The 12,576-nt window shown below is 53.6% G+C and overlaps 1 protein-coding gene across 1 annotated transcript; it reads left to right on the top strand.

Moving 5' to 3' along the window:
- The first annotated feature begins 1,585 nt into the window (after window positions 1-1,585).
- Window positions 1,586-6,952, top strand: LOC125935977 (tyrosine-protein phosphatase non-receptor type substrate 1-like). The gene is made up of 5 exons (XM_049649816.1): window positions 1,586-1,649; window positions 1,737-1,804; window positions 3,131-3,228; window positions 3,595-3,965; window positions 5,495-6,952. Exons 1-5 carry the CDS (start codon window positions 1,586-1,588, stop codon window positions 5,974-5,976), a joined length of 1,083 nt encoding a protein of 360 aa, XP_049505773.1. The 3' UTR covers window positions 5,977-6,952.
- Window positions 6,953-12,576: the final 5,624 nt, after the last annotated feature.

Genomic DNA, 12,576 nt, shown 5'->3' with positions numbered 1-12,576 from the left:
GGGGGACCCACGGCACAGCCCCCTCTGCATGGTCTGCTCCCACTCTGCAGCCCGCATCCCAAGACTCCATCCCGCAACTTCTGGGGCCTTCTTGAGTAGGCTGCTAACGGCATGCTCTAAGCTTGGCCATCGTCCTCCCTGGTGGGGGCCCTGGGGGGGGGGGGGGGGGGCGAGGGGGCGGTTCTGAGGACTAGGCTCCGCCCCCTCCACCCCCCCACCCCCCGCCGCCACGCCCCATGGGGGAAGTTCAGGCCGCACCTCCACCATCCTGTCTGGTTTCAGTTCCTTTTTCTCTTGCCAGCGTGGCCAGCCTCAGGAGACATCTGGAGGGGAGAAAACCGGCTTCCTCTTCCCGCAGGCACCCCAGTCCCGAGGAGTTGTTTTGGGGGAGCGCCTTGCTCGGCGGAGGCAGTGAGGGGACAGATTCCAAATCTGTCTCCCCCAGGCTGACATCTCCCCTCCCACAGTTAGCTGGGTGAACAGAGCATGGGGGAGGTGGGAGGGCTGGGGCCCAGCCAGACTTTGCGGCTGTTTATTAGCCCTGAGAACATACCTGGTCCCGTTTGTTACTGTTGAGTACCTACTATGTGCCCCCACAGCATGAGGTGCTGGTCACAGCAATGAATGAAAGACAGCAATCGTCACGGCCAAACATCATTTTATTTATTTTTTTTTTTTTTGGAGGGGGGGGGGGGGGGACACAGAATCCGAAATGGGCTCCAGGCCCCGAGCCGTCAGCACAGAGCCCAACGTGGGGCTCGAACTCACCAGCCAAGAGATCATGACCTGAGCCGAAGTCGGTTGCCTAACTGACTGAGCCACCCAGGCACCCCACTGGCCAATCGTTATTAATGGGGGAAAGGGATCAGGAATAAGTAAGTAAACACGTCAGGGCTAGAGAAGCCAAATCTAGCAGCCTAAGGGGACGGGGCGTGACCCAGGGGAGAGGTCAGGGCATTGGTAGCATTCAGCTCCCCCCACCCCCACCCCGGGGGCTCCTAGAGGATTCTGGGCAACAAGAGAAGCCCAGCCACGCTGTGCCAGCCCCGGGGCGGGGAGGGGAGGGGGGCTGGGTTTCCAAGTCTGTGCACTTACTTGGTTTTATTCGGTCATGGATGTCCCAGCTCACTTTACCAGCCAACCCGTTCTGTAGACCCAGGAGCCACCATGGGCTGGCCACAGCAGGCTGTCAGTCACATCTGCTCAGCACGGAGGAGGCTCTCACCACATCACAGGGAGCTGTGTGGCTCCCAGCTCGGGGTGAGGGTGGGGGGAGCCCAGCCCCTTCTGGGTCCCCTTCGTGGGGCCTTGGGGACAGTCAGCACCCAGGCCAGAGGCAACAGACGCCTCCCCAGCTACACACCCCAGGCCTGAGGGTTTGGGGTTTGGAAGGAGGCCTGGGCCACAGTGACCACTTCTGTCCCTGTGGCTCAAGCCACTGCTTCAGGCCCGGGGTGGGAGAGTGTCCAGGAAGCGTGTGGCCCGCCTTCGGCTGTCGGGAGACCAGACAGTGCCTCCTGGGCTCATGCAGAGCCTCATCCGGGGTTGGTGCCCAGCACGACCAGGGACCCGGAGCCTCCTCGCCATGGCTGCTAAGTGTGGGCAGGTCCTGACCTCCGTCCTGCCTGCCCTCCTGCTGGGACTCACAGGTAAGTCCTGGGTGCTGCCCCGAGACACCCTCAGAGCTGGCAGGGAGGCCCTCGGGGATTACTACATGCAGTTGCCTTGGGTTGCAGGGGTCTGGGGCCCACAGGACCTAGCGGGGCCCTTTGCCTACCTGCCAGGGCGTGTCCTGTCCTCACCTGTGAGAAACAAAGGTGATGGGGGGTTGGGGCCAGGAGGCCACAAGGACGACAGACTGGGGGAGGGCAGGGGGTGAAGGGGGAGCCCACCTCCCACCCGGTCTCCCTGATGTCAGCTCTGGTCCGAGTGGCTAACACATCTAGGTCAGAGAGGGTGTGAGGGTGGGAGGGACAGAAAGGGAGGACCCCCCCCCCCGAGGTGATGGCGCCTCTGGCCTCGCAAGAAGATTGCAGGTTCTCAGTCAGACTGCTTAACCTCCCTCCTTAGCACCCCCCCCCAAACCCCCACAGGCTGTGTGACCTCGTACAAGTCACTAAACCTCTCTGTGGCTGTCTCCTCTTCTGGAAAGCGGGGACAACAATACCAGCCTCCCACAGTGGGATGTGGATGAGAATAAACACACACCTGGAAACGTTCTATGAGCCACAGGGTGCCCCGTGCAGTGGGGTGACGATGATCAGGAGGGTCTACTCAGAAGAGAGCATGACGCAGAAGGTTCCAGAGCTGGGTGCTGAGAGGATACGCTCTGCAGCCGCCCGAGCTGCCCTCCGTCACCCAGAATCCTGCGTTGTCAGTGCTGGTTTATCTGTCCTCCCCACACCCACACACCTGACCAGATGCTCCTCCAGCGCAGGGGTCCTGTCTGCCACCTGTCTGTGTCCCCAGCACCCAGCTCATAGACCGGCTCAGCGCAGGGGCGCGGGGGTGGGGGGGTAGGCCGGGGCAGTGAAGACTTGCAGAGGTCACCGCTGTCACGCCCCTGCAGGCTGTCATGAGGGGGAGGGGAGCCCGGTCCTGCAGGTGTCGTGGGATGAGTCTAGGGCACAGATTGGAGGCTAGAAGAGGAGGAAGGGGGATGCTGCCTCAGGTGGAGAGAATGTTGCTTCCCCGGAGCTGAGCAAGTGGAGATGTGGACGGAAAGGACCGGATTAGGAGGGCCGGCCATCCCTGCCCGCAGTGGCTCTCGATGTCACACTGGTGTCCAAAAGGGAGATCTTTGTGTCCTCGCCACACCTCTCCCCGAACCTAGAACCGTCCGCCCGGATGCCCGACAGAAAAGCCTGGGACACATTTCCCCATAGCCCGCTGTGTCCAGTCTGTGACTGAGTCCTGCTGGCTGTTTCTGCCGAACGGGTCTCAGGTCCCCCCCATCGCTCACCGGCCTGGCCCAGGCAGTCCTGGGTCCCCTCCTCACTGCTGTCGCTGCTCCCATCCTGCCACCTGTTTTCCATCCTCCACACGGCAACCACAGTATCCTTTTAAATCACGTCGGCGAGGCCACCTCGTCCTGTGTTCACGGTCTCCAATGGCTTCCGGTCGCACTCAGAATAGAGTCAGCAGCATTACCTTGAACCACAGGCTTTTCCCCATCTGGACCTCTTTGCCCATGATGCTGGAGTCCTACAGATCTCTCAGCCTCTCAAGGTATTCTCACCTGCCATTCCCACTTTCTAGAATGTTCTTCCCATGCCCCGCCTCATGGCTGGCTCCTATCCATCTCTCAGTTTCAGTTCAAAATGTCACCTCCTCCAGGAAGCCTTCTCTCATTTTCTTCTAGACGAGATCAGGCGTGCTCAGGTGGTATGGCCGTAGACTACTATTTTCTTCTAGAATAAGCCTTCTGGCATTTTTTTTTTTTTTTTAACCTCAGCACTCTGTTTCCCTGAGGTTGAGCCTCAGTTAGAATGCTATGTTTGTCTGTTTACTTGTCATCATGTGTCCTATGCTCCCCAAGGCCGGAACAAGACACAGCACACAGTCAGTCCCCAAGGCCTGACGTGCCACCGGCAGCCCTTACAGGCTGTTGAGTGTCAGATGCGCCTTGTATGGTCACAAGCTCTCTTTCACAGCCGGGCAGCCCTTCATCTCTCTGACGGGCCCATCTCGAAGGACGACCCCGGGAAACCCGGTGCCTTTCAACTGTACCGCCGGCCCCTTCAGCTCCTGGGATTTCAATGTCACCTGGATGAAGGGCAGCGATGAGCATCCAGCCTCAGCCCAGCACCTGGTGACCAACAACCAAGGCAACTACTTCATTACCAGTAAGGTGTGGGTGACACTGACCCTCCAGGATCTCTTACTGGAGATCACCTGTGAAGTCACCCACAGGGCGCTGGGAGAGCCTCTGCGAAAGACCATGAACCTCTCCCAAGTGCTCCAAGGTGGGTGGGCAGGAAGTGTGGGGGGAGGGGTGTCACCTCCCAGCAGCATTAGCTTTCAGTGTCTTCTGCCCGAAGTCCCATTCTCCCCTCCACTCCCCGGGAGACCGGGGGCGGCCGTCTGGGTTTAATCCTGGCTGCACCACTTTATGACGTGTGTGATCTCGGCTAAGTCCCCTAACTTCTTTGGGCCTCAGTCCCCTCCCAGAGTGGGAATAAAAATAAGCCCTTGTAGGTTTCATGTGAGGATTACATGAGTCATTCCTTATGAAGTACCTAGAACAGTGCTTGGCATACAGGAATTTGTTGATGAATGTTTGGTCCCAACTTTCCATTTATCACCATCATCATCATCTTACTATTATCTCATGATCTTGTCTCAACTTTCCATCCCAAACACCTCTATTAATATCTATTAATATCATTGTGATTAATATCACTGCTACTATCATTGCATCTATTAATATCATTGCTCTATTAATATCATTGTTATTATTTTTAAATTTAAAAAATGTCCTGGAGCACCTGGGTGGCTCAGTTGGTTAAGCATCTGACTTTGGCTCAGGTCATGATCTCGCGGTTCGTGGGATCGGGCCCCGCGTCAGGCTCTGTGCTGACGGCTCGGAGCCTGGAGCCTGCTTCGGATTCTGTGTCTCATTCTCTCTGCCCGTCCCCTCCTTGTGCCCTCTCTCTCTCTGTCTCTCAAAAATAAATAAATGTAAATTTCAAGAAAATTTGTTAAATGTCTTATTCATTCGACAAATAATGAACATTGACTGCCTGCCAGGCACTGTTCTGGGTGCTGAAGATACAGCAACGAGTACAATTAAATCCTTGTCCTTGTGGGCATCATCTTTTAGCAATTCTTTTTTTTAATACATTTTTTAAAATTTTAATGTTTGTTTTTGAGAGAGAGAGAGAGAACGAACAAGGGAGGGGCAGAGAGGAAGAAGCAGGCTCCAGGCTCTGAGCTGCCAGCACAGAGCCTGACATGGGGCTCGAACCCACGAACCGTGAGATCATGACCTGAGCTGAAGTTGGAAGCTTAACCAACTGAGCCACCCATGTGCCCCAGTAATTCTTTTTATTAACTTAACTTAATTTGATTTGTTAAATGTTTATTTAATTTGAAAGAGAGAGTCAAAGCAGGGGGTGGGCAGAGAGAATCCCAAGCAGGCTCTGCACTGTCAGCACGGAGCCTGATGCGGGACTCAAATTAGTGAGATCATGACCTGAGCTGAAATCAAGAGCCGGACACTTCACCGACTGAGCCACCCAGGTGCCCCAGTGATTCTTAAAATTGTGCTTCATGGTACTGAATATTTCAAACATACAAAAAATAACACACCAGACACCTAGGCACCCCTACTCATATTTAATGAATGTTAACATTTCACTTTATTTGCCTTACATTAAGCATACAAGAAAGGTAACAGATGAGAGTGACAGGTCTTGTGTCTGGTTCTTGGGAGAAGGAAAGAGGCCAGCTGGGCAGGGGTAATCTCAACAGATGTTCCTTTCTGGTTGTCTAGTTGTCCCCACCCTGAAGATCACCACCAAGACCTCCGGGACGTACATCCACGTGCAACAGAGAGTGAATCTCACCTGCCACGTGAGCCACTTCTACCCCTCCCACCTACGTCTCACCTGGATGGAGAACAGACACCAGGTCCACACGGTGGAGTCCCCACAGGTCACGAGAAACCCAGATGGCACCTACTCTCTGAAACACACGTGGCAGGCGGAGGCCAAGCTGGACGGGAGCGAGTTTGCTTGCTGGGTGGTCCAGGATGAGCAGCCACCCTTCCGGGCCAACATCACCCTGCGGGCCCAGGCACCCAGGCTGGGGAAAGGTGGGTGCGGTCTCTTGCTGGCCCCTCTGGGCGGCATGGATGGGAGAGTCAGGCATGAAAACACCAAGCATGGGCCTGGGGTGCAGGCTGTAGTAGGTCAGGGGCTCGGGGTGGCACTGGATGAAGGTGACGAAAGGGAGGGTTCCCTGGGCTGGCGATAAAACTCGGAGCCATTCACCCCTAAGTTCCCTCCCTCCCTCCTTCCCCCCCACCCTCACCAACAAGGAGCAGGACTTCCCTTCCCCAGTCCCATGCACTCTTCTGGTAGGAAGTTTGCTGCCTTCACGCTTGACTGCAGGAAATGGCAGAGATTAGGGACTGCTGGGCACCAAAGGTTTTTAATCAAGACTGGTTCAGCTGGAAGTTTCTGAGAGTCAATTTCAAAGAGGCCAGAATTCTCAACTCCCTTAGCTGGGAAACAGAGTGGGTGCCAGAGCAAGATTCTCCTCTCTCCTATTCAGTTCTCTCTCTCTCTCTCTCTCTCTCTCTCCTTTCTCTCTCCTCCTTGCCTCCCTCCGCCCATCCTAATCCTCTCCAAGCTCCCCTTCTCTCGCCCTTTGTGGCCGCGTGTGACTGTGTCCACTAGGGGGAGCTGCCTGCTCGCAGTTCAGACCCACACCAGCCGCGCAAGCTGCTTCTCCTGGACCAGCTTGGATCAGCTCGGGAGAATGAATGACGGGCCAGGAGGGGATGTGGGGATGGGAAGAGAAGAGAGTAGCATGATTGGCCAGGCCTAGGGGAGCCCCAGTGCGGACTGACAGCTCTCCAGAACCGCCCTAAGTGGGGGAGGACAGCTCCCTACAGGAGGTGTGTGCAGGTGTGAATGGCTGCGTCTGTGCACATGTCTCAGGGTCCCTGCCGCTCCCAGCAAAGGGTGGATGGAGGCCGGGCTGGCACAACAGCCCGTCTTCCCAGCAAGGGCTTCGACCCTGCATCCTATCTCTCCCGGACAGATCCGGCCTTGATCTGCCTGCTGTAAGAATTCTTGGGGAATGATCCTACTCACCATTCAGTTTCTCCAGGTTCTTTTTTGTCCACGTCCAGCAGAAATAAGAGAAGGGTCCCCCCCCCCCCAACCCCACCCAGTGGGATACACAGATCTGGATAGAAAACTCCAAACTGGTCTTTTGTCCTCGGAAAAGCAAGTATGGTTATTTCATTCTGAGTCACTTCTTTACTGACTCACTCCGAGTTTTTTCCTCTCTCTGTCTTATCTTTCTTCCTTTTCTGGCGTTCAGGGCCCCTTCCGTTCGGTGCGAGTGCCCCTGCACAGCAGCACCTCCCCGGTCTGGCCCACAGAGCCCTTCTTTGGTATCCCCACCTCGGCCCTCCGTTCGCGTCTGGCTGATGCCTGTAGGGCACTTACCGTGTCCCAGTCGTGCTCGCGTAGCTTGGCTGACATAGGACAGGAGAGGCAGCGGAGGGGCCGAGGTCTGAGAGGTCTGAGCTGGGGTCAAAAGGCAGGGCGGTCTGTCTGCAAAATCACTGTGCTCTTTTGTATTTTTCTCCCCCATCCTGCCGGAGAAGATAGACCTCAGTGTTCCCTCATGTCTCTTCTCAAACTCAGGCTTACGTGCTCTGTTTCTGATTTGTCCTTGTCCCTGAACGGCCCCGCTGTGCACATGGTTCGGTCATCACACTGGCACTTTCCCGCGGGGCCTCCTGCTGCGGGGCTCTGTCTGCTTGCCGACGGGACCCTCGCTCCTTGGAAGCGGACTCTGGATCTCGTGTTTAGAGGTGGCCAGACTCTGGAGCTGAGCAGATCGGTGTCCCATCACAAGGCTGCCACCAACCATCTGAGCCCTCGGGCAAAGCACCGCCTGCCCAGGGCTCAGTTCCTCATCTGTGTCCTGACACCTGTGGGGTTCGCCTGGCCTGCTGGGGATTCCTTTCCTTGACCTTTGCTTGGCACCCGGACTGTTTGCAGTTGCCGGGGTGCCCAGCCCAGTGTGACCCCCAACGCCTGTGCTCTTAAGGTCTTCTCTGTGCCACCTGCTTTTCTCTGACCCAGGAGCTTTGCCCATGGACGTGATATTCCCTTGTCGGGGATAGAGGACACGCTTGAGCTGAGACCGCAGACAAAGACCCTGGGGCCAGACTGTCTGGCTAAGAAGCCCGGCTCTGCCACTGACTGGCTGGGCACCGTGGGCAAGTTACCTAGCCTGTCTGGGCCTCAGTTTCCTCATCTGTGAAATGGAGATGAGTCCAGTGATGCGGGTGTTGGCCGGGGGGTGTGGGTGGGAGTCGGCCCCATACACACTGCTGTGCTCCCCGTCTAGTCACTGTCGGGCCTCCGATGTTGGCTTCAGAATCCCACTCCTGTTGGAATTAACCTTTACACCCTAAGGGGGAGGACGCGATGGGGCTTCTCATGGAGCCGTGGTCTCTGGGCACTTCCGTGCCTCTCATGGGAGGGGTGGTCTCTCCCTGCAGGCCGGAGCACCTACTCCTACTCCTTGCAAGGCCCCCTTCAGCGATCTGAGCCGGGGAAGAGCATCCAGCTGACCTACGTGTCCTCCGGGCTCCCGTCGCGCCACATTACCGTGACCTGGTTTAAAAAGAACCACGAGCTCCCAAAGACGCAGACCTACGTCCACCCCAGTGGGGACACACACAATGTGACCAGCCGAGTGCTCGTCCCGCTGCAAGCGGACGATGTGCTCTCCTTCGTCCAATGCCACGTCAGTCATAAATCCACACCGGTCTTCCAGAAAGCCATCAGCCTGGACCAGTACCTCCGTGGTAAGGGCGTTCTCGCTGCTCAGGTGGGTCCGTGCAGAGTTGGGCTGTCGATGTCTCTGCTTCCGTTTCCTCCTCTGAAAATGGCACAGCCCTCACTTGGTGGTGGCACGGGTGCAGTGAAATGACACCTGTAAGGTGCACAACACAGTGCCTTGCTCGTGCTAACCGTTCAGGGTGGCAGTCGCTGGGGTGGCTACTGATTATTCTTTGTACCATTCACGTCACCTCTCTGAACTCAGTCTCCTCATCTGTAAAATGGGGAACGGTATTTTCCAGGAAGTTCATGTTTTTATTATTGCTGTTTTATATGAAGAGGATGTAGGTGTTTGCAGCTTCTAAATTTTAGGGACTATGTCGTCTTGGACGATTACTCATACTTAGGTAAGGGCCTAATGTGTCATCTGATTTTGTTGTTGTCGATTTTCCTGGCCTGGACCCATGCTTGGCAGGTCTGTAAATTCGGTGAGGTCATGGTCATCATGCCTAGAAGGAATTATAGCAAGCATCCCGTTGTTTATGACGAGTCTAACCCCCAGAGAAGGCAAGTGAGTGGTCCAAGGATGCACAGCAGTAATATTTAATTCCTTAAATGTGCATCGGACTTTAAAGTCTATAAAATATTTTCTCAATATTTTCGCTATTATTGTGGCAGGAAAGACATCATTTTGCACGAGTAAAAATACTGACATTAACACCTCAAATGAGCATAGCACACAGTGAGTAAAGCACACTCATGTGGGTTGACGAATTAAAGGTATGCCACTGCCCTGTGCTGTTTGTGCCCTTGAGGATTTACAGAAGGAAACTCGTGTTCAAAGAAGTAAAGCCATCCCCAGGTTGCAAAGCCAGCGAGTGAGAGATTTTTCATATGAACTCAGGCTTCTTTTATTATTATTATTATTATTTTAAATTTAAATCCAATTTAGTTAACATATAGTGTAATAATAATTTCAGGAATAGAATTCAGTGATTCATCACTTACATGTAACAGCCAGTGCTCATCCCAACAAGTGCCCTCCTTAGTGCCCCTCACTCCTTTAGCCCTTCCCCCCCACCCAACACCCCGCCAGCAGCCCTCAGTTTGTTCTCTGTATTTGAGTCCCTTGTGGTTTGTCTCCCTCTCTGTTTCGGTCTTATTTTTACTTCCCTTCCCTCACATTCAGCTGTTTTGTATCTTAAATCCACATGAGTGACATCATATATTTGTCTTTCTCCGACTGACTTATTTCACTTAGCATCGTACATTCTAGCTCCATCCACGTTGTTGCAAATGGCAAGATTTCATTCTTTTTGATTGGCGAGTAATACTCCATTGTATATACATACCACATCTTCTTTATCCATTCATCCATCGATGGATATTTGGGCTCGTTCCATACTTTGGCTATGTCGATAGTGCTGCTATAAACACGGGGGTGCATGTGTCCCTTCGAAACAGCACACCTGTATCCCTTGGATAAATGCCTAGTAGTGCAATTGCTGGGTCGTAGGGTAGTTCTATTTTTAATTTTTTGAGGCACCTCCATACTGTTTTCCGGCTGCACCAGTTTGCATTCCCACCAGCAGTGCAAGAGGTGAACTCAGGCTTCTATCCACTCTTTACCATCTATGGGATTGCCTGCTTAGTTACTTAGGCTCTCCCAGCCTCAGTATATTTGAGCGTAAAGTAGGAAAATGATAATTCAGAGGGTTCTTCATTACCTGAGTATTTATTATATAACTCCCTGGAGTTAGGACAATGGTGTAGGAAAGCAAAAATCCTAGAAAATACAGATATTCACAAATGAATTACTTGTAAAACTAGCCCCCACTCAAACCCCTCGCTGCTCAGCACTGGCTGCACCTCTGCTGGGTTTCCCGTCCCAGAAATGCCACTGTGGGTGTCTTTATCTGGGTTCCCTTGACGGCAGAGCCTGAAACCAGGACCAGGTGCAGGTGTTTGGGAAGGGATCCACAGAGGCACAGCGGTTGGGATAAGGGGTGGGGAGGGTCAGACAGGGAAGGCAGGACACTCAAGAAAGGGTGAGTTATTGAATGGTTGCCCTTGTGGACAAGTGAGGCTCAGCCCTACTGGGACCCTCTCAGGAACTGGGTAGAGCATTCCTGGGGATTGTCCCTTGGAGGGGGGGGGGGTGGGGAGAGGGAAGCTGGGATGTGCTTGCATGGTCTGGGTGACATTTCATGGTTATGGAGAAATCCCAAGGCGGAGAATGCGGGAAGTGTCGTGGGAGTTCAAGGAGGGACAAGTCTCCCAGCACGGCCACTCTGAACCAGCAGCTGGGGGAGGCGGTGCGTAGTCTAGAAACCCTCTGCTCTAGATCAGTCTTGCCTTGATTGGCAAGCTAGAGACCACGCTATGCAGAAGGAATCTGCATCCATTGTGAAATGAAATCAGAGATCTTGCAAAAGTTGTATTTCGAGAAGTTGATGCCAACGATGGGGGGACCGCAGGCATCACAGGCAAAGCCTCTGAGTGCTTCCAGATGGAAAACGAAGAAGATCCATGATACTCATCATTCCGTGGGCACTTCAAAAGAGAGAACACGTTGTTGGGACGCCTGGGTGGCTCAGTCGGTCGAGCGTCCGACTTCGGCTCAGGTCATGATCTCGCGGTTCGTGAGTTCGAGCCGCGCGTCGGGCTCTGTGCTGACAGCTCAGAGCCTGGAGCCTGTTTCAGATTCTGTGTCTCCCTCCCTCTCTCTCTGCCCCTCCCCTGCTCGTGCTCTGTCTCTCTCTGTCTCAAAAATAAATAAGCATTAAAAACTTAAAGAGAGAACGCATTGATTGAAAGAGGCCCCTGTGAAAATCGACAGGACATTCAAATAATTTTTCAACGACCTTTTAATGATGGTGCCGCGAATGTGAAATGTGCAGGTACCGTATGGATTCACTGGTAGGACGTAGAGTCAGGTTTGGGGGAAAATTCTCTCTACTTCCTTAGACTCGCAGCACTCGCTCCTTCCAAGAGTCGGCACATCGCTGTGGTTATATTTTATATTGAATTAAGATGTAAATTAAACAAAATTAGTTTCATCACTGAAACGTTTTACCAGATGAAGTTTCAACCAGTTCTTCCTTGAGAATTTTTATGAGATCGGGGCTTGTTTGGTACAGGTTCCTTCTAAGTGGCTGTTGTTGTTTTCTGATACTAGGTAGCATATGCCCTGTTCAGCTCATGTGGTTTTGTGAGGATTAGAGGGGACCACACATGCACTGCCATTCTGTGTGTCGAAACAGTGATCGTCCGCTGGGCCCGGGTCTCTGTCCTCCGGACGCTGCCTGGATACCACACAGCCAGGAGAGCTCCCTGGTGGCTAGAAAGGGCATGTGAGCCGGTCCTTCCTTTCTGTGGTCTTTGGCGTCCTCTAACGCCCTCTTACTTACCCTGGCCAATCCTTCCTGGACCCCAGGCTTCCTCCATCCTGAATACTCCCTTCTCCAGTTCTTCCTCTTTGCTTGGGAGTAATCCTTACCTGTGTGCTGAGGGGGGAAAGGCTGAGTACAGATAGTGGCTTCTGGGGATGGCGTCCTGCCTTGGCTGTCCCACTCATCTTTTAAAAAAAATTTTTTAACATTTACTTATTTTTGAGAGACAGAGAGCGTGAGGGGGGAGGGGCACAGAGAGAGAGAGAAAGAGAGAGAGAGAGACAGGGAGACACAGAATCCGAAGCAGGCTCCAGGCTCTGAGCTTTCAGCACAGAGCCCGACGCAGGGCTTGAACTCACGGACCGCGAGAACAAGGTTGTGTCATATTGAAACATATTCCAAAGTCTCCTCATTGTGAATACATTCTACTGCACAGCTGAAAACCCAGTTGCAAAGAGTTCTAGAAGTCGTTAGATCATGATTTCAGAAGCCGGGAATCATAAATGCATAGAGCCTGAAAGTTGGGGTGTCCGACTAGCACGACAGTAAAACACGCTGTGTCTGGTGTAACCCCAGCTTTGCCACTTGTGACCTCGGGCAGGTTACTGAACCTCTCCAAATCCTAGTTCCTTCCGATGTAAAATCTCAGTACC

The sequence above is a fragment of the Panthera uncia genome (assembly GCF_023721935.1).
Source record: "Panthera uncia isolate 11264 chromosome A3 unlocalized genomic scaffold, Puncia_PCG_1.0 HiC_scaffold_11, whole genome shotgun sequence".
NCBI lineage: Eukaryota > Metazoa > Chordata > Mammalia > Carnivora > Felidae > Panthera > Panthera uncia.
Note: the sequence above shows the minus strand (reverse complement) of the source record. Positions and strands in the feature narration are given on the sequence as shown.